Source organism: Copadichromis virginalis, linkage group LG20 (assembly GCF_057382275.1).
Source record: "Copadichromis virginalis isolate Kocher_CV1m ecotype Utaka linkage group LG20, C_Virginalis_male_GT1.1, whole genome shotgun sequence".
In the NCBI taxonomy this organism is placed as follows: domain Eukaryota; kingdom Metazoa; phylum Chordata; class Actinopteri; order Cichliformes; family Cichlidae; genus Copadichromis; species Copadichromis virginalis.
In genome coordinates, this window is record NC_140637.1 from 10442357 (window position 1) to 10469023 (window position 26667).

The following is a 26667-nucleotide window of genomic DNA, read 5'->3' on the forward strand; positions in this document are numbered from 1 at the left end:
CTTCTTGAAGGATATTCAAAGCTCTTCTTTGTATGTTGGCTGCCTTTTGGTCTGTTCTCAGTCAATGCTTCAATAATGTTGATGTCCAGGCTGTGGGGAGGCCGATCCATGACTGGCAGGCAGTGTGTTAGGGATCATTGTCATGCTGAAAAATGAAGTTGTTGTCAATCAGAAGCTTTCTAAATGGCATGGCAGATCACTGACTGTACTTTTCTGTGGTCATATTTCCATCAGTTTTGATTGCCAACACTACCGGCTGAAATACAGCCCCACATGCTGAATTCCTTCTGCCACGATCTCAGCTATTAGCTCTCTGGGAATCGCTTTGTTGGTTTTGTGTCTGTCAAACTGTGTTACTGTTGGTATATTTTTTTGTTTTTGCCACAGGCTGCTAGTAATAAAGTCCCAAAAGATACAATTTAAAACTGCTATTTTGCTTGGTTGTCTCTTATCTGTATACACAACATTGGTTCATCCCTTGAGTCAGGTGCCATTTTTGTGCTTGAATGATTCCTAGGTTAGTGTTAAGTGGCTTAAGAAATCAAAAAACTTTCCTCTGACATGGTCAGGTACAGGTGCTTGAAAAAGCAGCCAATATCCAAAGAAAAACTTTGAAAGACCTTCAGAAAACTGAAGAACTGTTGCTGTTAATTAAAAAAAATTACTGGAAAGTCTGGCTCCTGGGAAGGAAAATATAAAGAAATGAAGTGTGGCTTGAGACTTTTGTACAGTATTGTAAATCTGTGGACACCACACTTTGTTACAACTGATTGCAACATTCAGAGTTACTGGCTGATGTGTCCACCTTGAACCTTTCATCAAAGAAGCAAAGAAAACTGATGATTTAATCAAAGATGCAGTTTCATTCTGATTCAAGAAGCTGAAATGCTCAAACTGGAGGTCACATAATACACTGTATTTAATGTAGTGACTGAATAAGAAAACTAAAGAGCTGTGGTGCCTTCTAATCCACGAGTCTCCTGAAATCAATTTCCCAGTTCAGACAAAGGACGGGCACGAGTAGGAAATTATTAATAGAGCAAAGTATAATTGATAAGTTAATTATTCATAACCCCTTAAAATTTTGCATGTTCGGACCTGCCAGATGGGATTTCAAGCAGCTTCGTCTTCTTTTGAATATACCTAACCAACATGGATTTAGCTTTCAAGAGATCATTTGGCGCTAGGAGAGAGAAACACAAACACACGCACACAGGTAGTGGAGGAAGTCCTTTAATGGCAAGGAAACAGGCAGAACTGGCAGAGGGAGATAAGACCCTCCAGTCGGTGTCCTAAACGTGAAAATAAACAGGAAAAAAAAGGGTGGGGCACCAAAGGAGAGGGAGAGAGAGAGGGGATAGCAGTGGCGGGAGGGGAGAGGGGGTAATGAGTTCTCAGCCATGCAGAATAGCAGTACACCTCATCTCGTTATCCTCTTGTCTGGGTGGTGTTTTTGCTTTGTGAGATAACAAGTGGTTCACTGATTGTGGAGTTAGACAGGCTAAGTATGCTTATTTGTATTTGTTTAGAGGAGAGCTTGTGGTCAGTGCGGCTGTTTTGGTGGACGTGAGGTCTGGTGTCTCGTGTTAAGTCGGCTTATATAACAGGTCGATGTGGAAGTGTTTGTTGTTAGTTAAACTGTATTAAATGTGTGCTGTATGTCTTCCACAGGCAACATAGTCCTTCGCCTTTGCAGGACATTGTTTGTGTTTAAATATATTTTAATCCTCTTAAAACTTCTTAAACTTCTACGCACTTCCAGTAATTACCATATTTCCATATTCACAGGCCATTATACTTTATTTTGTCTTTTGTCTGACGAGTTCTCGCCTTTACTGAAGGCTGCAGTATATTTCTGCTGCACCAGTCTGCCAGCATTAAAGTGGCACAGCTCCAGCAGTTTCTTATATACAGCTCTGGATGGCAGCCATTCGCTCAGACCCGCTGCCTCCTCTTCACATGGTGTACGCCACCCAGTAGATCACATTCACCACGGCGAAAGTGAAAGGAAACACGGCCCTGGCATAGATGTCGATGGTATCTGCATCAATGGGCTTGCAGACACACTTGGAACAGCACTTCTTCTTCTCTTCCTCGCGCTCCTCCGGTTGCCTGGATCTTCTCCGCCTCGGCTCCGTCTCCTCCGTTCCACCCTCCCCGGGAATTTCGCTGCTGGAACGCTGGGCTCGACCGTGGCGGCTGGAAATGACCACGCCCTGATTCATGCCGGTGACTGACAGGGAAAACAGAACCATTGCCTGTTTGCCGTTCTTTACAATAGACTGTGGAGAGGAGGAGACAGAGAAGCATCTAAGCATTTACCTGACAGAGCTCTATTCTGGCAAATTTGGCAAAAGTGACAATTCAACCCCTTTGCATTCATGAGGTCTACTACTATAACTTATAACTACTTTATAAGCAAAAGCTCTTAAGTATTTGGTCCATCCTGGTACTTTATATTTTATAATGCTTCATTTTTTTTTAAATAAACACACGACTAACCCTAACCCTGTCAGTGGTTAAGGTAAGGGTTAATTGTGTGGTATTAATGATTATCATCTCTTTTGGCAGTTTTGATTACACCGTACTCACTAGAGCATAAGCGATCAGACCAATGTTGTCAGCTCATTTGCAAAACTATTGTTTCTGCATTTGTAATAGACAATTAATATAAATGTAAGTAAAGAAGAGGCACTTCAACCATTTTTTGAGTGTTGATGTTGCATAGTTTGTCCACCAGAGGGCGCTGAGCTGAGTTGAGCGGAAGGTAAACAAGTAAATAACTAAATAAAACAAAGGCTTGAGAAATCTGTTTATGTTTCGTATGTTTGAAAGAAAATTACATCGGCCATTTTATTGTAATATTATATTTTAAAATACTTTGATATCTGCATCAGTATCAATGTAAAATACCCTATATCAGTTTGGCTCCTTTTTTTCACAATCACTCCACTGCAACATTTAATTTTAATCGCTTCACTGCTCTGACAGGTAATCTGGTACGTTTAATATTTCTGAACTCATAGTTTTATAGCAGGTGCGGCCACTGTTATTCTGAAGGTTTACCTCAGTTATGATGGACACCAGCAACTTAAGAAGCTGACAGTATGATGAGAATCACTATTGCTTCCTGTGGGGCGATCATCTATTTTCCCATTATGGTCTATAGAGATTCATGTCCTGCTGAAGGTCAGTGGGATGGATGCTTGTCAGCACCAAGGCCTGATGTCCGGCCTAGGTTTATGTTTAAGAGGTGCGCACAATTTAGTAGCAACACCCCCACCCTACCGCCCCGAAGCTCCAGATTGAAAGGTCTGCTGACAGGTGTACATGACGGAAATGATCGAATGAGTGATCCTCACCTCGGAGCTGAGCTTGCTGGCCTTGACCTTGGCTTTCTCTTTGAGTCGGTAGTCAGCGTTGTAGTGAGCAAAGGCGTACTCGATGAGGGCCGCGAACACAAACACGTAACAGATCCAGAAGTAGACATCTAACGCTTTGATGGCTGACGCTCGGGGCAAGGACGAGCGAGCGCTTACCATCAGCGTGGTCATGGTTAGAACAGTTGTAATCCCTGAAAACAAAGCAAAAATTTGACTTCTGTGGATGTGGGGCTCTTGATTAGTGTTCTCAGACTGTAGGTTGGTTGGTCCCCTACTGTAGTCTAGACAACAGTATAAACTGTCAGTTAGGTGGTTAATCTAAGGTTTCCTAAGGGAACACTATCCCCTTTCTGTTGGTAGCTTTAAACAAAATGAGGAACAGGATTTTCAAAAATATTTGGTGTACATATTCATCTTTCTCTCAGAGTGAATGTTGCTCATGTCCCATCATCTGGTCCAAATCTTCCATTTAAACTTAAAAAGACAGCCTCATCGGGCTGTCTGATGAGGCTGTCTTTTCTTGCTTTAACTAGAATGTTTGCAGCTCATCAGTGATTCTGTTGGCACATTCTGCAGAATTTTAGTCTTGAGAGGACATGAACGTTTGACTTGTCTCATCCTCATGCGTCAAATTCAAGGCCGGAGGGCCCGATCCCCCAAAATTTTAATTTAGCCTGCATGCAAATTTAGCATTTTGATATATTTTGGCCCACCAAGTTGTCTAGCTGTTGTCTGCATAGCATGTCCCCCAGTGTGTGCAGCCAAACAGAGGGGCACAACTTCATTGCACCTGCAAGTTAATAAGCTGCTTAACACTGACTGAAACAGACAGGACCATCGAGAGAGGTGGGAACTGAGAAGCTCTTTAGCTGTATCTATACTACATCAAGAAATATATATCTTCTTCTTCTTTGAGTAAAATCTCAACATGAGCGAGCAGAGGGGATGGTTGAGGCAGGTGGGCAATTTTCAGACAGGAAACTGCAAAGTTCAATTGCGAAATTAAGGCTTACGTGCGTCTGATTTCATAGCAGAAGGTAAGGCTGCATGGCATATGTAAAATACTTAATCATAAATCCTTTTTAATTAACAAAAAAATACTAATAATAAATACATTTTATTTATAAAGCGCCTTTCAAGACACCCAAGGACGCTGTACAATAGGATAAAATACATAATAGAACAATGACACAATGAAGGACAATAAAACAAAAGCACAAGATAAAATGAACAAACAGTGGGTTCACAGTGAATATGCAGATTTGAACAGATGGTTTTGAGTTGAGATTTAAACTGGGGGAGAGAACCAATGTTTCTTATATCTGGGGGGTAGAGATAACATATTCAGGCCTGTGAGGACATCTGTGTGAGACCTGAAGAAATATGTGCAGGAACTGAATTAAAGATTTATTATTTTTGCTTTAACATCAGCATGTATTGAGCTATGTTGTATCCTGTGATGGTCATCAATAGGCTGCTATGAGTTCCTTGTAACCACAATGCATTAGTTTGAATGTAACCCCACACGCAGTAAGACTCTAAGAAAAGAAAACTGTCATTTATGTGGTTTAACCTTTCAGAGGACGAACGAGCACCAACCTTCACTGAAATAACCCCTTTCGAAATGTTCAAATATACTTCATCCAATTAATACTAACCTAAGGATACACGAGCAGGAACTGCTGATTGGCTGATCCAGAAGGACACCCAGGACATTGCAACCAGTAATATCGAAGGCATGTACGACTGGATGATGTAGACACCTCGATTACGTCTCAGCTGGAAGCGAAGACTGAGCCTCGGAAAGCGCCCCGCTGTGAAGCAGACAACAAGTCACTTTGTTTCAAACCAAACATGCTAATTATTTATCATAAAGAGGCCATTGTTCTTCACAGGCTCTGACGCTAGGCAACATCTTTTGCCTCGCTTTTGCCCCTAGTGGCACAACTTCAAGATTTAACGCATAAAATGGTGTTGCAGCTGCATCTTCCCAGCAGCTACTGCTCTCATCTCCTAAATCTCCTGCCTGGCTCAGCAGCAAGTCTGCCTTGATGCATTTCGTCTACGAATAGAATACAACCACAGAAGTGCCTCTGGTTGAAAAAAAGAAGTCATGCTTCAAGAAGTATGTGTAGAGTTCTCCAATACAAGAGGGACCAAAGTCCAAAACCACCACATACGTGTAAAACATAATACAGGCACAAAACAACACAAAAGAGGGATGCTCACCTGATTTGAAATTCATCATCTCAGTGTCAAAGCGATAGTCTGTGATGGTGAACTGGGAAAGCTCTAATTTGTCCAAACCGTGAATGTGTCTCTGACTCTCCGACCAGTGATACACAATGTCCTCTGAGGAGTAACCATCTAGAAAAACAACAACAACAACAAAGACATTTACCCGTCCAGCCGACACAGATGTGCGAGGTTCGCTCAACATTTGGCATTTTCATCCTGTCACAGACACTGTAACCTTTCACAAATGTCACCGTGCTCGCACAATGAAATGTTTCAGCAATAAACTGAAATAACATTTTTAACCCATAAAGATGAATGTAGGAAAGAAGAAATGAACATTTAAGATAAATCCCAACTCACAGCTTTCCAAATCCAGCATGCATTCCTGTTCGTCCATGGGATACTTGGTAAGGTCCATGTCACACGCCACTGTCGAAGTGATTCTAGGAACAAAACGGCTCGCTTAATCAAACCCTGACATAGATGCTATTACAGTTTCTTCAATTTGTCATTTTTCAAATAAAAACTAAATTTTCTTTTATCTTCTTTTTGCATGTTCATCAATACATCCTTCATTATTTAACTCCTGGTATAAAAATCTGACTCTTTTACGAAAAGTCCATTTAGTTACTATTCATGCATTCTTATTTTTATTTTTTTGCTCAAAACAGCCTGCATCCAAACACAGCGCTAATGAGAACTGTTATATTTAACCAAAACAGTGCAGTCTGATCAAAACAATGACGAAAGACAGTGAAAATTTCTGGTGTGCTAAGATGAAACTGCAGAATTGTCTTAGAATTTTCTGTAGGCAAAAGAAAGAGAAGACAATGATCTGTTTGTTTATACCGGCTACTATATAGAATCACTCCGTTAGGCTGCAGGCGGATCAGCTTGTTCTCTACGGTCACATCGTGAAACCAAGCAGATTTGGCGTTAACGATGAAGGTGTCGGGCAGCCACAGCTTGTCCACAAACCGACTGTCCAGTCCAAGAGTCTTGTTAGTGTGATTGTAGGACAGGCGGTCATCGTGCCAGCTCTGCCGCAGGAACACAGTCATGGTGTATTCCTGTCAGGAACACCACGGAATGTAAAACGGGAGACAGACTGTTAGGAATATTAGGTTCAATTATATTTACTTTGTATTTTTAAAAATATATTTAATTTATTTCATTATTCTGGACGGTTTTGGGAATAACTTATTTATATAGGAAAAATCGTTGGTGAGATTGTGTCAAAATATGAAATTATTTAGAAAAGAAAAGTAATTACTCAATAAGAATTTTTAGTAAGAAGAGATTTTGGCCCTTCAATTAATGATGAATGCAACATTTAATTAAAGGGTCCAAACACATTTCTTTTCAGACATAACCCTAAAACTGATATCACCGTTAAAATGCTGTTAATTATTGTTATAATCGCAAAATTGAAAAAGAATAATAACTCTTTTGTCACTATATTGTAGATTTGAATTAAATATTTTCTTCCTATTGCAAGAGATTTCAGCAAAATGTGACACTGAACTTCCTACCAAACAGAAATATAGAAAGAAAAGAAAACACAAAAAGCCATCTTCAAACGCCTGGTGAGTCACACAAATGCAGATCTGGCTGCAAATGCAGAAAAACACAACCAAAGAGTGAAATACCGCAATTAGCATCAAACAGCATAAACCACCAGAGAGGAGGCTGAAAAAGAAGCAAACAATGCTGGAGCACACATGCCGCACTGGCTGGTGACGTGAGTAACTACTGTGGTGCTTTTTTACTATTCTGCTTGCATAATTCAGATATTACTGCAGCAGTTCAGTGTCCGGTTGTGTTTTATGTGTCCTCACAGCATAAAAGCAATAAAGCACTTGGCTTTATTGTCTTACTTTGCAGCCTTTCCCTGAATACTGTGCACTTTGTGTTTGTGTTTTAGTTTCATTGCTCTTTTGGCTACCACACTTTGGACTTTATTTCAGATGTTAAGCAAAAAAAAAAAACATATTGAATTGAAGCGTTTTAAGATTAAACTCCTTCTTTCATGATAGACATGGCGCCGCTCACGATTACAAGGTTACGCAAAATGATATTTGTGCAAAACATGAATTGCCCCATTGGATTTGATATTTCACTTTACAAAATCCATGAAAGTCTGAAATTATCCAACAACTCGCCCGATGTGTCACAAATGTTCACACTGAATGCGTTTAAACCTTCGAGTGGGATATGTCAGGATTATGCAAATAGTAAATCTTTGATCGTTGCGACAGTTGTGAAGTGATGATAGAGAATCTCGGTGCAGAAAGAAGGAGCGAGTGTCTGTTCTTTACCATGTTGGCTTCAGAGATGTGGTCAATGCTGGCTACTTCTATAGCCATGGCCACGTTCACGGGCGGACCTGCAGAGGAAATGGTGAGAAAAAAAAAGGGCAAACCTTTGCCCTCCCCATCTCAAACACCCACCCACGCCACTTCTCTGATTCCCATTCTGGTCCCTCCCATCCTAACTCCATAACCCATCTGTTTTTCTCCCATCCACCTTCCTCCCACGTCCAAACACTCCTACGGTGCATAGAGATTAAGCATTATCCAGTTTAGCCATGCGAAGTGGCACATCACACAATGGGCATTCATAAACAACACTGGGCTTTCATGGACTTGCACAGAGAGAGCTTCTGCCAACATTCACACGCACGCACACATACGCTGTAGCGTTCACTCAACAGTTTGCCATATGATTAGCATGGAGCGTGCAGCAGTCATCGAATGCTAGAGGGCAGAAACTACAGGGGGGGGGGGCTCAGTGATGCAGAACAGAAAGGCTATTTAAAATATATTAAACATTAAGGAATCATTTCCCATCATTCAACACCTCCCCATGCCATTTTGGGTAATTTATATTTTCAACACCAAATGCAAGTGAATGGGAAAAGGTTTTCAGTTGTATGCTTATTGTATGTTGATGTAAATGGGAGAGTTTAGAGGGCGATGTGATTCTATTCTCCAGCGCAGGTACAAAGATGACTATAACATTTGTTAAACAGCTATTTTACCAACTCTGGTTAGTAAATATAATAGAAAATATTTCGCTGTATATTAGAATGAAGCACAATGTGTAGCATTACCATAGAAACGTGGCATTGATTTTGTTTGCTACCACTCTAATTATGCAAATAGATTAAAATTCCAGAAAAATGTTTTACAGCATTATCAGTTCAGAAACTTTGCATTTGCAAATAGGCTTTGCACTCTGGAAACCTTGGCAGCACATATTGATGTTTACAGTGGGAAAAGTTGTTACTGTATATTAATTTCTTGCATTATATAAAAAGAGACTCCACTTCCACTGCAGAACTAATCCTCCCTTACTGTTAAAATGATGTGAGATTGGAAACATTCAGACACTTTGGTTCATAATATGGTTTTCAACTTTCAAATCAGGTTTTGTGTAGTTATCAATTCTTCTAATATTCAGTGTTCAAGTGAGGCGATAACAAGATCCATAAATTTTATGTAAAGAAAAAAATACATTGTGCTTTTTTTATGAAACAATCTGTCTGTCACGTCTTTTCTTTACATCTTGTGCATCACTATCCTTACAAATTATATTTATCTTGCAAAAACATTTTTCATAATTATCATATATTTAAGGCCCTGTTATTGCTCCATATTAATAGCATGGGGTGGGATTTGAGTGAAAGAAACTGCTCCGAAATAACAGACATGATTCCCCAGTGGTCACAACAGCCTTCCATTTAGCTTCCTTTTTCAACACATTAAAATGTGACATAAATAGAAATGCAGTGACCACATGATGTTGCATTATGATTCTCTGCATCATGCACAGGGTGGTATGTGTGTGGCGATAGCGGCACTCTTGCCCCACATTTTCACCTTTCCTCAGCTGAGTTAAGCTGTGAGATTGAGAAATCTATTGCTGTGGTCATTGAATGTTTCACATTTGGCAGCCATTCTTAGCAAATTCTCCAGAGCAGCACACAATGTTTGTGCCACCGCTCCACTCCGGCGTGTCCTCCTGCAAAGCCTGTCTTTAATAAATGTTTTTTGTGTGTGTCCTTAACAAACTGTTCACCTGTCAGCATATGTATTTGTTAGGGGTGCAACGATACACAAAATTCACGGTTCGGTTCGATACTTTGGTGTCACGGTTCGATATTTTTTCGATACAAAAAAAATGTTCATGCCTTTTTAATTTGTCATTTATTAAAATTATAAATATATATTTTAACTCAAAAGTACAGTTTTTAAATTTAACCCTAACCCTTGTGCGTGTTTTTTATTTTGACAGCGAATGCGCACCTGCGGACCACTTATGTGCAGCCCTGGTTATTTAGCTCGTCATATTGCAGCCACAGAAATTATTTTGTCCATGAAACCATAAAGCTGCACTTTCTTTTTGCCTTATAGTCTGATTTGTCATAACTTCTCCGTTTTGTGGTAAGCTTTTCTTTGGCTGTCACTTCTTCACCCTGACCTGTCTTATTTGGCTCAGCAGAACTAAAATATATATCTGTCTGTGAAGGTTCTCAGTCATCCAGGTCATCGTAGTCAAATATAAATCCTGCTGCTTTTACACACGCACTCACATAAGCTCAGCGATTCTCTGCGCGATCAACCTCTCACATGTTTAAGCTGCGGGAGATTTCACTTGTCATGTTTGCATAGTAAGCTAACGATTAATAAGACGATGTCAGAGGAATTGGTGCACAAATTATCATCACTCACAGATCAGTGCTGTCGCTCTCTATACACAGTTCGCACGATTGCAAAGTGAAAGCAAAAAAACAAGCGCAAATTCAAACGCGACTTCAATATGTCACATATTGACAGTGGCTCACCGATGCCAATGACATAATTACCCAGCTACATTTCCGAAAGAATGCAAAAGCATTGACATATATTTTTCCTACAATAGCCCGACGGGCAGGGAAGAGATAGATTTTGGTAGCCCGACTGAAAAAATCGCTAGCCCCAGGACGTCAGGCTAGCGATATTGCAAGCCCTGTATCTGATTGAGGAATCACTCATCTTTGGAAAAGAGAGTTTATTACAGAGAAATGTCTCTTTCCAAAATAAAAGCTATACTATCTGCTTCTTCTGGGCTATATTCTCAGCAGCATAAGGAGAATCATGTGCTAACAGCTGTCTAAATGACTCGGCTAAAGTTAGTAGCATGCTTGTTGTTTTTGTCTTTGCACTAGGATGATGTCGGCGTAAATGTGCAGTCATATTCGTTGTGTTCCCACTAGTGCTTTCAGGTTAATCTCGTTGAAATGACCTTAACACCACAACATGGCAAATCTCCGTTAACGAGCTACCGCCGATCGCCCCGTGCATGGGGCTAGACGGCCAACACGTTAACGAGCTAACTGCGCTAACACACTAGTTCCCACCCATGTAATTGAGCATTGCATGGCACATCCAACATACTGTTTTACTTTAGTCCATGACTCGCTTACCTTCAGGGTCATACGTCACATGAAAACCAAAATAATTCCAAACGCCAGATCTGAATGAGGGTGGGGGAGGTGCCCTGCGCTCTTCCTTCTGACTATGCTGTCTGTGTGGAGCGCTCAGTGGATCTGCGCTCGACAGTGCAGCCTAGGCGGAGTAGTCGAACGCAGATTCACTGAGCGCTCCACACAGACAGCATCGTCAGAAGGAAAATTGATAAAATAAATTACAAATGTTGTATTGTTCGATACATACGCGTACCGAACCGAAAGCACTGTATCGAACGGTCCAATATCGATACGAATATCGTTGCACCCCTAGTATTTGTATGAGGTAAACAGAGCCTTGTTTTAATGTCGTACAGGAAAAGCCAAACCAAAGGCGCCTCTCGGGATAATGGAATTGGAAGATGAAGTGCAATCCATGCTCCTGTACTTAGGACTTCGGTTGGGTGATGCTAAGGATGGCTGTAAATGTGAGGCGGTGAAATGTAACCCAACGCCACAAGCAGTAGATCTCATACTCACCTCCTATCCCAGGGCGAAAATTTCTGGCATAGCCCTTCATTAAATCATCCAGATTAGGTAACCAGGATATTTCAATGTCTGTACCTACATAGTCCCCAACGTCACTCAGCATGGCCCTAAAGAAAACAAACACAGCAGCCTTCAGTGGTTGTCCTGTCACACGTCCACAGGAAAAGCCTGGCAGAACTTCAGATAGAGTTAGTAGCATACGTAAAAGTATCTCAAAATTTGACACAATAACCACTTTTTCAAACATAAATAAGATTCATTATTTAAATCGTTAATTTTTCCTATTATGGAGTTCCACAGGATTCTGTGCTAGGACCAAGTCTATTTGGATTACACTTGATTCCCTTAGGCAGTATTATAAGAAGGCATAGTATACATTTTCATTGCTATGCAGATGATACCCAGGTTTGTCGATCCATGAAGCTAGATGGCACACACCAATTAGCTAAGCTTCTCTTCATTGGCTGCCTGTTAAATCCATAATTAAATTTAAAACCCTTCTTCTCACTTACCAGGTCTTAAATAATCAATCTCCATCTTTTCTTAAAGACCTCATGATACCATATCATCCCAAAAGAGCACGTCACTCTCAGACTGCAGACGTACTTGGATATTTCAAAGTAGAATGGGAGGCTTTCAGGCCCCTCTTCTGTAGAGCCAGCTCCCAGGTTGGATTCAGGAGAGACACACCATCTCTACTTTTAAGATTAGGCTTAATACTTTCCATCTTAAAAAAGCATATAGTTAGAGCTGGATCAGAAGACCCTGACCAACCCTTAGTTACGCTGCAATAGGCCTATACTGCTGAGGGTTTCCCACGAGGCACAGAATATTTCTTCCTTACTCACCTTTTTTCTTTCGCTATGTATTTATACACCACCTTGCAAATAATCATTATTTATTATTAATCTCTGACCATCTTCCAAAGCGTGTTGTTTGGTCATGGCAGATCGCTGATCCTCGCTAAGCCTGGTTCTTCCTGTTAAGAGGGAGTTTTTCCTTCCCACTGTCAATAAGGCGTCATCTGATTGTTGGGGTTGGCTCTCTGTTAGTTTGGGTATTTACCTTAGAATATCAAACGCCTTGAGGTGACTGTTGTTATAAAATTAATTGAAGTGAATTTCATTTGATTAAAGTAATTTAGACTCAGGTCACACTTATATCAGTGTTGGCAACAGAGAACCTTAGGGATCTTTGTGTCTAGTGAAGTGTACCCACACTTGACTATGCTGTGGAAAAATCTCGAGCAACCTTTCATCTCTTTAAAGTTTGTCAGAAAAACGTAACATAGGTGCACTTAAAATGTACACGGAAATATAGTATATAAGGTAAAAATTGAATTTGTGCGATTCTAATGCTTGAAAATTAATACTTGGTATGACCACTTTTATTCTTCAACACAGGCTTGGACAGGCTTTCTCATAATTTCTTTAGCTAGTATTCAGGAATAGTTCTCCAGGCTTCCTGAAGGGCGTTCTGAGCTCTTCTTTATATGTTGGCTGCCATTATCGTGGAAGTCTTTGTCAATCAGATCCTTCCAGATGGTACTGGTGGTGGATCCCTAACACCACTGGTTGAAATGGAACCTTAGCCCACAATACAGTTTCCACCATGTTAGGTTTTTGCTAGATTTTTTCCTGTTTGAATTTCAGATAGTGGTATTCTACTGTATATAGATTTTAGACGTGCAACTTCTTCTTTTATCCTTCACTTGTCTAGTTGTCTAGTAAATTTTTAACAACACACTGCACTCTATGCTGAAATATGCCAGGTTTTCATGTAATAGCTCTTTGGGAATCAGCTTTTTAGTGCAAAAATGCAACTTCGTGCCTTTTGAACTGTGTTAGTTTATCAAAAAACTGGGAGCAAATTATATATTTTGTATAATCCTGACACGCTACTAGCAAGAAAATTGCCTCTTTGCTAAATTTTATGCTCGAATGATTCATAGGTGAGTTTTAAGTGGCTTAACAAAAAATAAGAAAGTTCCTCTGAAAATGCTCAGGTCAAGAACTGGACTGAAAATGAGTCAGAAAGCAGACAGTGCAAAAGAAAAAAAAAGGATCAGAAGACCTTCAGACTGAAGAAGAAACCTGAAGAATTGTTGCTCAAGACCAGTTTAAAAATGACTAGAAAGTCTGGCTCTTTGACAGCAAATTATAAAGAAGTGAGGCATGATTCAAGAATTCTGCACAGTATTGTAAATGTCTAATTGTATCTGTGATCTATTGCCACTGTGATCTTTGTGTTTCTTTGTGCAACTCTGTGTGTGCCTGTAATATGTGAGAGACTTTCCCTTGACATTCATACAAAGGCTCCTTGAGGAGGAGCCCTCTCTTCTGAATTGACGACAATATAAAATGATGAAAGCCCCCCTGTTATGGCAAAACATAGATCAAATGTCACTCTCATAAACAATTATGCTGAGCAACTCATACAGAGCACGAGATTTATGTCCAGTCATAATCAGCAGTTCAGTTTTGTGTTTGTAAATGTCACCAGGTCCATCACAGCAGAAGTGACCAGGTCGTGCATCCAGACATGAAGCTGAAATGTTCAGAATCTGTCAGATTAATGGAAGGAATTCATGTTAGCCGTTGACTATCCTGTAATCGAGGCCGGCCAGTATACAATTTGTAGTACCAGTACCTATATGGGGTGATTTATAAGCCAATATTCCAATATATAGCCCAATATTTTTTATTCTTTCAGACACACAAACCACAAATGCTCTTTTTCTGACGTTGTATTACTCAGTTATTTGTATTTTATAACAAATAAAACGTGTGTGTTTTTTAATATCTTGCTGCATTTTGTATAAGTTGATACTCAAGTTTTAAAAAAACAAGCAAAACTAAAGCTATTCTGTTATACCTGTATGCAAAAAATACACTGCCCCCAAAATATTTCATAGATGAGCAATACTGATCAATCTAATAAACTTAAATCCTGAACATCCTCCCTATTCTGGTATTTTAAAGAGTACAACCTAACTAATAGGGTTGCCAACTCCCAGCCAAAACAAAAGGGGAACCACACCCCACCCTCCACCTAATAATGCTTAATTAACGTAATCGACTTTAATTTAATGCACGTGTTAAAAAAAATTTTTAAATGCACAGAAATCAATTATTTTTCTACAATAATTAGATTCAACATCTTTCTTCAACAGAACTGCAGACTGCACAGATGGTATCTTCCCAAAGGAAAAAGTACTATAGCTTACTAGGGTATATATTAGACTTAATAGTTACTATATACAATAACGTATTTCTATACATTTTACATCAGATGAATACTTTGGTTGTAAGATTCAGATAATTATTTATTACAAGCTAGACATGAGAATAAGAAAGAAAAGTATTTCTTTGTGACCCCCTTTCCCTGTTAATGCCCTACCTGCCCCCCTGGCTAAACCTTGCTAGGCCCGCCCCTGCACAGTTACCATTCTAACAACAGCTTATCAAGCTTAAAGGTGCTGCTGTTGTGTATCCACTGGTTTCCTCTTTCTGGTGCAAAGTGGGCCAAAAACAAACAAGAGAGACGGGAGTCACGACAGAAAAGCCGATCAGCTGATCATTGATCAGTTTCATGATTGAAGTAGCAGCAGGAGAGGGAGAGAGAGAGGCAGTCGCTCCATATACAGTATCGGTTGGTAAGCTTAACGTGGGAATGCTTTAGAAACATTCAGAGATTAACTTACAAACTTGCTTTACTTCTCTGGGATAACTTTCTCAGAGATGAAATGCTGGTTTGGTAGCGAGGCTCTAAATGCTCAACCAGACCGCCGACTGGTCTCGCACGTCACATCCGCTCTATCACGTGATGCATACTCCTCCGACGTGCTAAGGTTATGAGCTGAGTTATGCCATGTCGCACGTTTTGTGAGGTGCTTTTGTGATATTTAATGGATATTATTACATTTTTTATTTCTCTCCGATATCTAATCCAGTAATTTAGGTCAGCATCGCACCGATACCGATATGTTATATCGGTGATATCCATCTCTACTTTTCAACTGTATAAAATTGGAGGGAAAATATTTGATGTAACAAAAGGTCCCCAAAAAAAGAGCAACGTGAGCTCAAATTGTTAATCGTTTGCAGATGTTTACACATTTACATGACATAGATTAACAGGGTAATAGTCAAGCCCCAGCAGCTACCACCAGCTAAAAACAGAAATAGTTCTCTTTTTAGCTGACTAAAGCAAACAATAGGGAAACAAAGAGGAAAAAGAGAGAAGGAAAAGGCTAAGGGAGTTGAAAATGAAGTCATCCATACCGGCTACACCTTCTACTTTTAATTTAGTGCTTTTATAAAAGACTGATGCTGCTTTAAATACAGTGTTTATTTATGAAAATGAAGGAACCTTCACTTTAATTATCATTTTTAGTCCTATAACTTGTCAGCATGTGCTTTTGAAAAAGATGGAGCGCAAAAACACGACTTTTATTAATAACATGTTTTCCAAAACTCTCTTGCATCCTTGAATTATTCATCGCTGATTTAGGAAATCACATTTTCTCAAGATTCAAACATTAAGAAAAAAACGTGTGCGTGCAATTATTTGGTCATTCATTTTCACCCAAAGCAACTCGTCCTTTGTTTGTTTGTTTTGTTTCCTCTTTGCATGAAAATGATTAAATCCTGAATGTCAAAGATGCTGAATGTCAGCGCAAAATTACATCTCTCAGGGGTGTCCTTTCAAAAAGTTTTTTTTTTTAAAAAGTCTGTGCTTGTTTCAGCATTCAAAAGCCACGCTGATTAAAGCCTGGCTGACATATTTTTCCTCAGTCGTGTTTCCACAGCGTGCTTTTGTCCACAAGGAGTCTGACAGCAGATCCAAATCTAACAGCGTAGCCTCAGATTCCACACAGCGCATAATAAACAAAATGCTGCGCCTCACTCCACAAACCTCCAAATCGCTGTATTTCACTGAAAATAGGCTCTCATTACACTGTGGACTTTTATTCTGAACAACATACCTTTGTGCATGCATTGTTTTGCATTCAATTCAAACTGCCCCCATGCACTGCCACCTCTGTGTATGTGCCAGGAGCGGAATAACAGCAACATTTAAAGCTATTGTCTGTTTTAAGGATCCGGAAATCACTTAGTGCTGCCTGAGGGCAGAAAGGTAACACTGTGAGCAGCAACAGCAGGAGCCTCTGTGAAGGATTTCACAAACGTAGCACAGCTGAGATACCACCAGGTGGCAGTTTTGTATTCTGAAACACTCATACACAGATCCATACACATAGATTTAGAGGGGAGTTTAAAAATGAGAAGTCCATGTTGAAAAGAGGCATGGCTTGTTAGACATCACCATGAAAAAGACACATGGAGATGAATCAAATGTTAGAAGCAAAGCTATCGTGCAAAATTGAAGGTGCTGACTGTTTTTGCTACAAACAAATACGATTTTTCTGACATCCAAAGGCCGGCGGTGGGGGTATCGACAGGGAAATGGACCGCATGGGGGGTTCGTGGAAGGTGTTCAGATCGTTCGACAATGAAAAGCCGCGAGCTGACCTTTGAAATCGGGCTGACATTTGAAGAAAGTCGACGTGCCCGAGAGCACAGCATTATGCCATACGGAAACTATTCACCAAAATGTAACGGCTGGTTAACTGAATATGAAATAAAATAAATAAACATTTCTGCCATGCCATTAACATTTTCTCGGTGGATCTGTTTTGCAGAGGCAGATGTATTTTTAGTCTGGCAATCACTGTCATGACTAAAAAAATGGGAGCACTGAGTGAATTAATTAATCACTAAGTGACTCCTGGATTTCTGCGCTAATTGGGAGTTTCTAAATCTGGAAATAAAGAGCGTTTCTTTCAAGTCATTTGTTAACACACCAAGGTCAAACAGACCTCTGTCTGGAGAGGAGGAGAAAGCGGGTGGAAATGTATATCACACAAATCCTATAGTAGAACTCTATTTATTGCAATTTAACACTCATTTTACAGTTGTTAACTGTTTTAGGATTTAAAGATTTAAGGCCCTGGTGCCTTTATTCTCTGCAGTTCCCACACAGCTGTGAATATTTAGTGTGAAGGAGTTGTATGTAATAACTAAGACTCTTTTCTGTCATGGTGTGGTTGTTGCACAGCATCTTTTTTTAATTTTTCTCCCTCTTTATATGATGGGGGCTGCTCGTGTGCAGCGCTGCTTCGATTTACTGTAAAACACATGCGAAGAAATGTTAATCCAAGGGTCCAAAATCCCGACTAAAAGCTTTTATCGACTCAATTAATCTGGCTTTACTGACTTTCACATATACATATATAATTTTTCACATTTGCCACAGATTATTGCTTTTATTGCAAGCTGTTCTCTTAACACCAAATGTTCTCCTTCTCTACAAACATATCAGTTTGCTTAAGGAGGAAAAAACAACTTCACTTCTTCTCCAAAGAAAAATCAAATGTATTCTGTTGAAAGACGCACCGGTCTGAACATTTGATTGCTTTCTTGGATTTACGAAACATTTGCGCCTCTTCATTTTCCCACCCCTCCATCCATGACAAGCAGTTGAGAGGGTGTGCATTTGCAGACGCTCCTAATCCTTCTATATTTCGCTTTCATTAAACGTCTCTCTCAGGGCTCGGATCTGCCGTCTGTTTGTGAGCTAACATTAAACAGTTGGGGAGAAAAACAAAGAGAAGCGGCTTCACTCAAATTTATGGTGTCTTTTTGTGAATGCAAAGCACAGCACACACCAACAACCCTAATCAGTATCGTATAATCGCTCAAATCGATACCTGGACTACCTATCAGCGCCCTGATCTAACTGTTTCTATTAGTTCTGTGGTGAAATGAATCAAACTGGGATAAATATTAAATAAAACATGAATAAATAGATAGTTAAATCACTGAACAGCTGCTTCACATTTATAGGTGTGGGTTTCTAACGGTGTTCGCACTGCATTAGCAGTCATAATTAAGGGTCTGTGCTGCGCTGCCATGCGGCAAACAGATGTTTTATTGACCAGATTTGCACTCAAATAATGTTTGTCAGTCTTAATCGCATTCCAGAGTGCTCCATTTCCTTCTGCACATCCATTTTTTTTAATACAAGTATCAATAGATAATGTAGAGTACATTCAAAAGAAAGAGTCCCAAATTTAAAAACAAACTTCTCTTTTTTTTCTTGTTAAAAGTATTCAAGTTTCTCCCAACATTTGTGTTTTTAAACATTAAAGTTTCTAATGTCTAAGAATATATATTTTTATACTAATAATAATTTGTGTTAGCGAGTGTGGCATTGTTTATTTATTTGCTTATCACTGTGAGCATTTTGAAAGCTTAAAAATTATTCTATCATTAAAACTATTTCTTCATTATGATGGTAAAAAGCAACATTTATCCCCATTAGACAGAGTTGGGCTTGGTGGGGCGGATTGTTGTGATAACTGGGGGTTAAATTAGGGTTTGGCAGGTGGAGGAAACACTGAGATCAGGTGTAGTCATGCATCACGGGGAAAAGAATTAATTATAAGTCACAAAGCCGTCTTTCTGCAAGGCTGTGATTGGCTGACCTGTGCACCAGTGTCACTGCTTTTTGTGGAATTAGCCAACTGAAGCTTACAAGATGTAAGCAGTTGTTTCGTGAGCTATATGTGCTAAAGTGCCTGCTATGTTCATGCAACCTTTGAATAAAACAAAATAAAATTAGTATACTTGACGAAAAACATAATTCAGCAACACGTCGTGTATAGATCGTTCCTTTAACCCTCAACGATTAGGTAATGCATGGACAAATTACTGCTTTATCTTTCACTTTATCTCTTTCCTGTATGATGGTCTAGAACTGAAGTTTATCCAAGCTAAAAAAAAAAAGCAAAAGGAATAGAAAAAGAAGAAAAAGATAATTTATGGTAGACTAAATTTATGTCTGAAACAAAAAAAAGATAAGTTGCTGTTTCTAAATCTGTGAGCCTTGCACCCTTTCCATTTCTTCTCATTGATACCAAGACATGTGTTGCTCTCCTCCCTCTGCAGGAAGCTCAAAGGTCAGCTGCAAGACAGCTGGGAGGGATTCGATGTCTTGCTCAAGGGCACTTCATATGTATGAATCCTGATACTCTAGTTACATAATGGTGTCTCTAAACACAGGGCTTCAGTCTCTGCCTCTCATAAAAATAAAATAAAAAAACTGTGATGGAGTCTGTGGGATGATCATGCTGTACAGTGCTGCTGTTAGAGAGGTCCTTATCTGAACGGAAAATGCTGCAGGACTCGCGTTCAGGTCAGTGAATATCCTGCGCTATTTTAAAGAGCCCGAAGACCCAGAACATCTCCAAACTCGGATAGTTTGTCACGGACTAGCTTTCGTCACACATCACGTTGCCGACACATCACACCTCCGCTGGATAAAATAAAGCAAATCATTTTGACATTTGCTTTGAATATAATGATCATAGAAGGAACTGCAGGAAATGCACAGGAAATTCTGTTACGCACTGGTTTCCAAAGCACTCACATTACAGTTTGAGTGTAACCAGTGCAAAATACCCAACGCAGAACTGCTGTATCACAGCCTTGTCCATTCTCATGGGGATTAGATACTGCTGGTATTTATCATTAGGTTAATTTCATTGCGTTTAACATACTTATCAAAGTGACATGCAAACTGCTAAATAAATTCATGTATAATTATCTAGAAATTAATGAAATCAGCAAAACTGTCCTAAACTGTTTCCTTTTCCCATTTACGTGTGATATGTCAACATAAATTGAGTAGGCGGCTTCTAGCTGAGGCGCTGAGGTGTGCCTGCATCACCCTGTAGCCAGCTCACAGTCAGGCTTCGGAGCCAGCTCATGCAGCCGGGGGAACATGATCAAAACACAGCGTTACTGGAAAATGTAGTCTCCGGACGGTGGGGGGATTTATCCGCTGAGTCAGTCTCTCATGCGGATTAGTCAGGACAAGGGCTTCACCTGAGTGCAGGTTTAAGGACAAGTGTGACAAGCCAGAAAAGATGATAAAATGTGGAGTTTAAATCCTCCTGCATGAAGCAGGGGCAGCCACCTGCTCCTAAACTACACGTCCGCATGAAAACAAAGGTGGGGAGTGACCTCCTGTGCATGTCCTTCTGAAAAGGTAAATAATGACACTAAAATTCTCTTCCCGGGTGTGCTCTAAGCTAAACTGCTCGACTAGCAGTTAAAATAAAATATGATTAGCTGCATCGTGGGGCCAGGTTGACCTGCAGCAAGGCCCCGAGAATAGGATGGACCCACACTCCTTACAATCTGTGCATTTTAGTCCATAAATGCCACAATTGGGCTCTTAAAGAGTGCTTTAGACTCAGCTTTGCTCTGTCAGTAATCCAACACTTTTCCCCGGGGGGTTAGTCAGCCTGCAGGTGAGTCTCTTGTTCTATTTGTGTTCAGTTTTTAATGCATTTCGTTTACAACAAAGGCCCTATTTAAAGGAGGCCTTATATACTTAATAGACTGGAGCTCAGGAGGTAGAACAGGTCATCTGCTAATCACAAAGTTGTTGGTTTGATCCCTGGCTGCTCCAGTCTGGATGCCAAAGTACCCTCAGGCAAGATACCAAAACCCAAGTTTCTCTCTGATGCGTTCAGAGTGTGAATGTTAGACAGAAAAGCATTCAGATATAGAAAAAAGTGCATGGGTATGAATGAGTGAACAATGTGTGTTGTGTAAATCACTTTAAGTGCTTTAGTATAGTAGAAAAGCACTGCATGAAAACCAATCCATTTACCATTTGCTCATAACTTGGAGTTTACTAAAATGGCTTTGTATTTACAACTCAAACTAATCCTTACATCAGATCCTTATCATCCATTTTAACTCACTTCCCACTCTCTTTAAGCTAACTTTTATACAATTGGCTAGGTTTGAACAGCATGTCAGCGGGTCTTCTGCGCTCACAGCCAGCCACACTGTATTAAGGATATCCCTCTATGAGGACATTAAACTCTGAGAAGTAGAAAATCTGAGAAGTATCAAGCCTAAACTTTGAGTTCACAGGGATTATGTGTGCATTACTTCATTATTTAATATGAGAATCCACCACAATTACCAGTATAAATAAGAGAGGAGAAAATGTAATGCATAATAGGACTGCTTAAATCTCTTTTGGTCCTCATTTCTTTCAAAGATTAGCTTTGCTGGACTTAATCAGTATTTTTTTTCTCCCCCGCACTCTTATTGTCACATTTCTTGGTCTTTGAGATATCGCTGTTGTAGCGCACAATCTGTGAATCTCCTTTCAACCTCCAGTCAGCTGGTGATAACCACACACCGACATGCATGAAAGTATTATGTGTAATCTGGCTGTGCAGCCACCTGTGTCGGTATGTTCAGCTATCTTTAGTAGCACCTGCGTGTCACGGGAGTCGGGTCTGGTTAGAGTTTTGATTTATGTTCCTGTCTTTGTGACCAGATAGCAGCCTCGCTGTTGACTTATCTCCTGCAATCAGAGCTGAATGAAGTCTAATTATAATAACACTGCAGACTCGACACTTTATATAGCTGCTGCGTCACAATAAAGTCTTACAACTGGTAAACCACTGGAAGTCAGGTTAATCATGTATATGGATTTTTTTTTTGTCAGTGTCAGTTCTGAAATAATGACCTAGCTGACCTTTCAAGGTTTCGTTTCTTTTTAAAAACATGATCTTTGGCCCTTGTGATAGAAATCCACTGTGGACTGTGACAGCAGCAAGAACACGGGTGGAATTAATGACTAGACATACATATAACAGAGCCACCATTATTATATTAGTCACACCTTTGCTGGTACAAAAAAGACTAAAACACATTAATCCTTTTTCATAGTGACAAAAGCTAATGAAAAGGCTTAGCCTGTGTTTGAATCAACTCAACCAGTGTAGTGCGGTAAATTAACTCCCTGCCATCTTGTATGAATGTCAGTTCTGTACAGTTCCCTTAATGTTTCCCACACTGGAAGAAAGCAATGCATCGCCCATTATGACAGGTTCACTGCATTTTGCTAACAAGCCCGATCCAATAAAAAATCAAAAATCTGCAATTTGTAGACATGAAAATTTAAACTGTCATGCAACACTTGCAGAAAATTATACAGTCGATCATTTGCAATATTCGTGCACTGAGGCAGAGGTGAATGAGGTGGGGATTAGCGTTAGTCGCTTTCTTAACTCACTCTGTATTCCAGGTGTCGTGCCAAAAAGTGACTCCTGATGTTTCGGTGTGGTTTTTATGTCTAATATATTTGCTTGTATTGGTACATATCTGTATACAACATGACTGACAAAATGAGTTAAATATAAAATAAAGAAGGAAAGAAAAAAATGAGCTGTTTCGCAGGTATCTTTGTGACTGTGTGTTATACCAGCGCTTTTTGGTGCCTTAAAGTACGTTTATAGAACTGAAGTGTTGTGTTTCTTCCTATTTCTGCTGCCCTCTTTGTCAAATCTCTCTTGAAAACAACACTTTTAATATCAGTGACACTTTCACCTGCAGAAATAAAAAATGTGTAAAAAAGACATGTCACTTTAGTAAAGTGCAGCTTCTACATTGTGACAGCAATGTTCTCCCTGGCTTAAAGTGACTTGATATTATTAATGAGAGATATGTGTGAGAGAGTACAGGCCAACAACTTATTTGCAATGGTTTAAATACTACCAGGCACTTTTTGTGAAATACCCGAAGACCTAAATCTTTAAAAACAAGTTGTACATTATAGTTTTACTTTTCTAAAACGACTAAGATCATCCCTGAAAAGATTAAGCATGATAGATTTTTAAAAGCATTTACTGGGCAGTACTTTCAGGGATGGATTAACACATATCTGGCACTCTATTTAACAGTTACCATTTCAAGACAATTTTTATCTCGGGCTACTGATGACCAAAGGATGATGCTTTTCTCTACTACGCAATAGCATGTTTTCTAGCCCACTCCTCTGTTACAGACATTATACAGTCCATTTAGCTGCAGATTGTACTCTGTAAAGTGAAGGGTAAGTGACACTTCAGCTGTAAAGAAAAAACTGTGAAATTCATGCAACACCAAAGGTGGTGAGGCGCAACTTAGCTAAGCAACTTTTGTGAAATGGATAAACGAGGAGCTAAAAAAAGAGAATCAGGGTGATTCTGTGCAGAGCAGGAGCGAGGAAAGAAAGCGGCGTGCAGGTTTCCTCTGCAAAGTGTGTGTGTGTGTGTGTGTGTGTGTGTGTGTGTGTGTGTGTGTGTGTGAGAGAGAGAGAAAGAGAGAGAGATGACACATAATGAGGTGCAAGAAAAAGCCTACACTCTGCATTGTACTGAGAACAAAATAATAATAGCAGTGACTGGAGGCAGGAAAATCCAATTACAATAGCTATTACTCCCTCTACTGGTGAACAGCCAAGAGGGACAATAGAGGTGATTTTCCCCAATTTTCCTCAGAGTTTCACCCTTTGCCCTTTTCAGTGTGAAAGCAAGTACTGAAACTGAAGCTCTGTAGTAGATGCTGATTATCCCGCGAACTGAATGCCGATGAATGCAGGCCTCTGTCAAAAACGAAGCACTGTAAACTAGTTTAGACAGACCTGACCTGCTCCTTGGTGAGAAGGTAATTTATCCTCAGAGTCAGCACAATGGTCCTGATAAATCTTTTCAAATGGCTGAAATCTGAACCGCTGCTGAATAGGACTGGATCACTCTTAAGATTTTTTTTTTACCTTATAATACACAACCTGGAATAATCCTACTTCAGAGACGCATTCACGACTGAAGCTCCCAGCAGCACCTACACCTTTTTTTTTTATTTTTAACCTCCCAAATTGAGCACCTTAGTGATATTCTATTTAAATGTACTGTGTTTACTGCAGTATGAGGCCTGCATCATGGGATCATCTGATGTATTTGATCCCTTACGTGGCAGATAATGTCACCCCCTGGAGGTTCGTGACATTATCTGACACGCACGCACGCACGCAAACGCTTCCACTCAGCTGGTATTCATCACCAGGGGAGGGGGGATAGAAAACAATCACCTCTTACTATGCATATGCATTATGCAAATGGTGTCATCAGGTTCATGCAAGCGGGGAAGAAAGCAGACTTCAGATTGTGGGTGTCTATAAGTAGTTTTATGTAAGCCTGTAGAAGTCCGTTTATCCACGAGTGAACGTGAACGTGAGTTTTGCTAGCACTGAGTCGTGGGAGGCGGTTGCACAACAAGCAGGACTTCAACTGACGCGAGACTTTAAATCAATAAGAAGAGCAGTTTATTGCTCCTAAATAGATGATATCACAGTGCCTTTCCTTGTTTTATCGTTCTAGTTTGTTGCTTTCTTATTATTATTAATACCGTTTATAATTTGACGGCTAACTTCTTCCGGAATATTCATAGCGCTCCGCAGTGGGAAGCACATAAGACACCTGCAAGAAGTTTAAAAAAACAAACAAAAGCACAGCTGATCTCACCTGGTGAAAATATCTCCTCCGACGAAGAGCAGAGCGAGACTCGAAAACAGGAAAGTTGGGATCTCCATTCCACACGCTGTCAGATTAATATATGCGTAATGCTAAGAGAAAAGTTCCCCCGCAATGTAATTCGACGACAAAGCCCACAAGAGGATTTTTTTGTTAGCTTTTTTTGTTTGTTTTTTAGTTATTATTATTTTAGTGCGCTCTCCTCCCGATCCAGCGCCGCGGAGAACAAAGTAAAGTGTGGTGGTGAAGGTGATGGTGACCCCATGGTCGTGAGCTCCCCGATTCCTCCGCGTCCAGGAGCGCACAAGAGAAGAGCGCGCCTATGAAAAAGATGAAGACAAAACTCCGGGTCCGACCGAAACAAGGAGCCGATCCACCGCCTGACATCCACCAACAGCGCAGAAAGCGAGTGAGAGAGAAAAGGATGGAGAGAGGCAGAGGGAGAGAAAGAGAGGGAGGGTGGGAGAGAGGGAGGGAGACTCGCTAATCTGTCGATCCCTCCGTCGCTTGGCCTCTAAACGTCAGATTGAATCTGGACACAGAAGGCGGGGGTGGGTGGGGGGTGGCAGGAATGGCATCATAAGCAAAGGACTTCAATATATTATGTAATGTTTGACACATTTGACTCATCTCCATTAGGTAATTAGTGGCTCACATAAAGTTGTGATTCTTTCTGTTGGAATAAGATCAAACTGGGAGGGGGGCTGCCCAAAGTGTGCGCAGAGGTCCTTTCTTTGGAGGTGGACAAGTGTCGCTAGTATTGTTACCGAGTCGATACTAGCGCGATAGGACCGATACTTTGTTTTTGTTTTTTCTTTTCTAAATTCAGCATGAAGCCCACTCAACTGTCTTAAATAAATTATTTATTCTTTTTTAAATGTAATTAATGTTTTTTCTTGGAAATGAACCTCAAACATGCACTATGAAAAATGTCTGAAACTTTTTGTGTTGACTGTCATGTCTATTTTAGCCTGTAGCACATAAGCTGAACTAACATGCTTTAGAGACAGAAACTTTAACATTCCAGGTCTCCAAAAACAAAAACAGTTTTAAAAAATGAGCTCACAAATCATGACCCATGCTCTCCTCTACACAAGCTGCCTTTATAGCTTAAATATATTGGTATATGCAATAGACTCTGTACTTACTTGGTATCGGACCAACACCAAAATTTGGGGCCTTCCATCAATTCGCTCAGCATATTGAATTTATGGTGAGTATTGCCTCTCTAACTGTGAAATTTAAAAATAAAAGACATATTGTATGTATAGGAGTGACAAAAACAAAATGCATGTACTAATGCATAAAAGAACAACTGTTTAGTTTAATCTTGTAATGTCCTCCTTCGCAGTGTAAACGTAATCACAGACTGTGTTTGTTGTGTTGCAAACCCAGCTGTTAAAAGCCTGAAATAAGCCTACAGTATGTACACTTTTACATCCACGCCTCCACCCCAGACTGTTATATAATTCTTTTCTAAAGCACATGCAGATCAGACTGTTTCTCAGGGATCAAACATTTTCTGGTGTATGAGATCAAAGGCCACAGTTTCACGAGATTTAGCCTCTAAAGGAACTGAATAGAGATTAGATAAGACATCA

The 26667-nt window shown here is 40.0% G+C and overlaps 1 protein-coding gene across 2 annotated transcripts; it reads right to left on the reverse strand.

The window, feature by feature from the left end:
* Nucleotides 1-1217: 1217 nt before the first annotated feature.
* gabrd (gamma-aminobutyric acid type A receptor subunit delta) lies at nt 1218-25580 on the reverse strand. 2 transcript variants are annotated; one of them, XM_085443192.1, is made up of 9 exons: nt 25058-25580; nt 11611-11726; nt 7940-8007; nt 6471-6691; nt 5982-6064; nt 5613-5750; nt 5042-5197; nt 3363-3574; nt 1218-2282 (listed from the first exon to the last, which is right to left on the reverse strand). In XM_085443192.1, exons 1-9 carry the CDS (start codon nt 25123-25125, stop codon nt 1956-1958), a joined length of 1389 nt encoding a protein of 462 aa, XP_085299318.1. In that variant the 5' UTR covers nt 25126-25580; the 3' UTR covers nt 1218-1955. The 2 variants fall into 2 exon arrangements, with proteins under 2 accessions (XP_085299318.1, XP_085299317.1); XM_085443191.1 differs by lacking the exon at nt 25058-25580 and having other exon boundaries at nt 11611-11833.
* Nucleotides 25581-26667: the final 1087 nt, after the last annotated feature.

Coding starts and splice junctions, on each gene's coding strand:
- gabrd (XM_085443191.1), bottom strand. CDS start 11,818: ATGCTACTAACTCTATCTGAAGTTCTGCCAGGCTTTTCCTGTGGACGT. Junction 5,751..5,981: donor CATGCTGGATTTGGAAAGCT/GTGAGTTGGGAT, acceptor TTGTTTTTCTAG/ATGGTTACTCCTCAGAGGAC. Junction 5,198..5,612: donor GATGATGAATTTCAAATCAG/GTGAGCATCCCT, acceptor TCTGCTTCACAG/CGGGGCGCTTTCCGAGGCTC.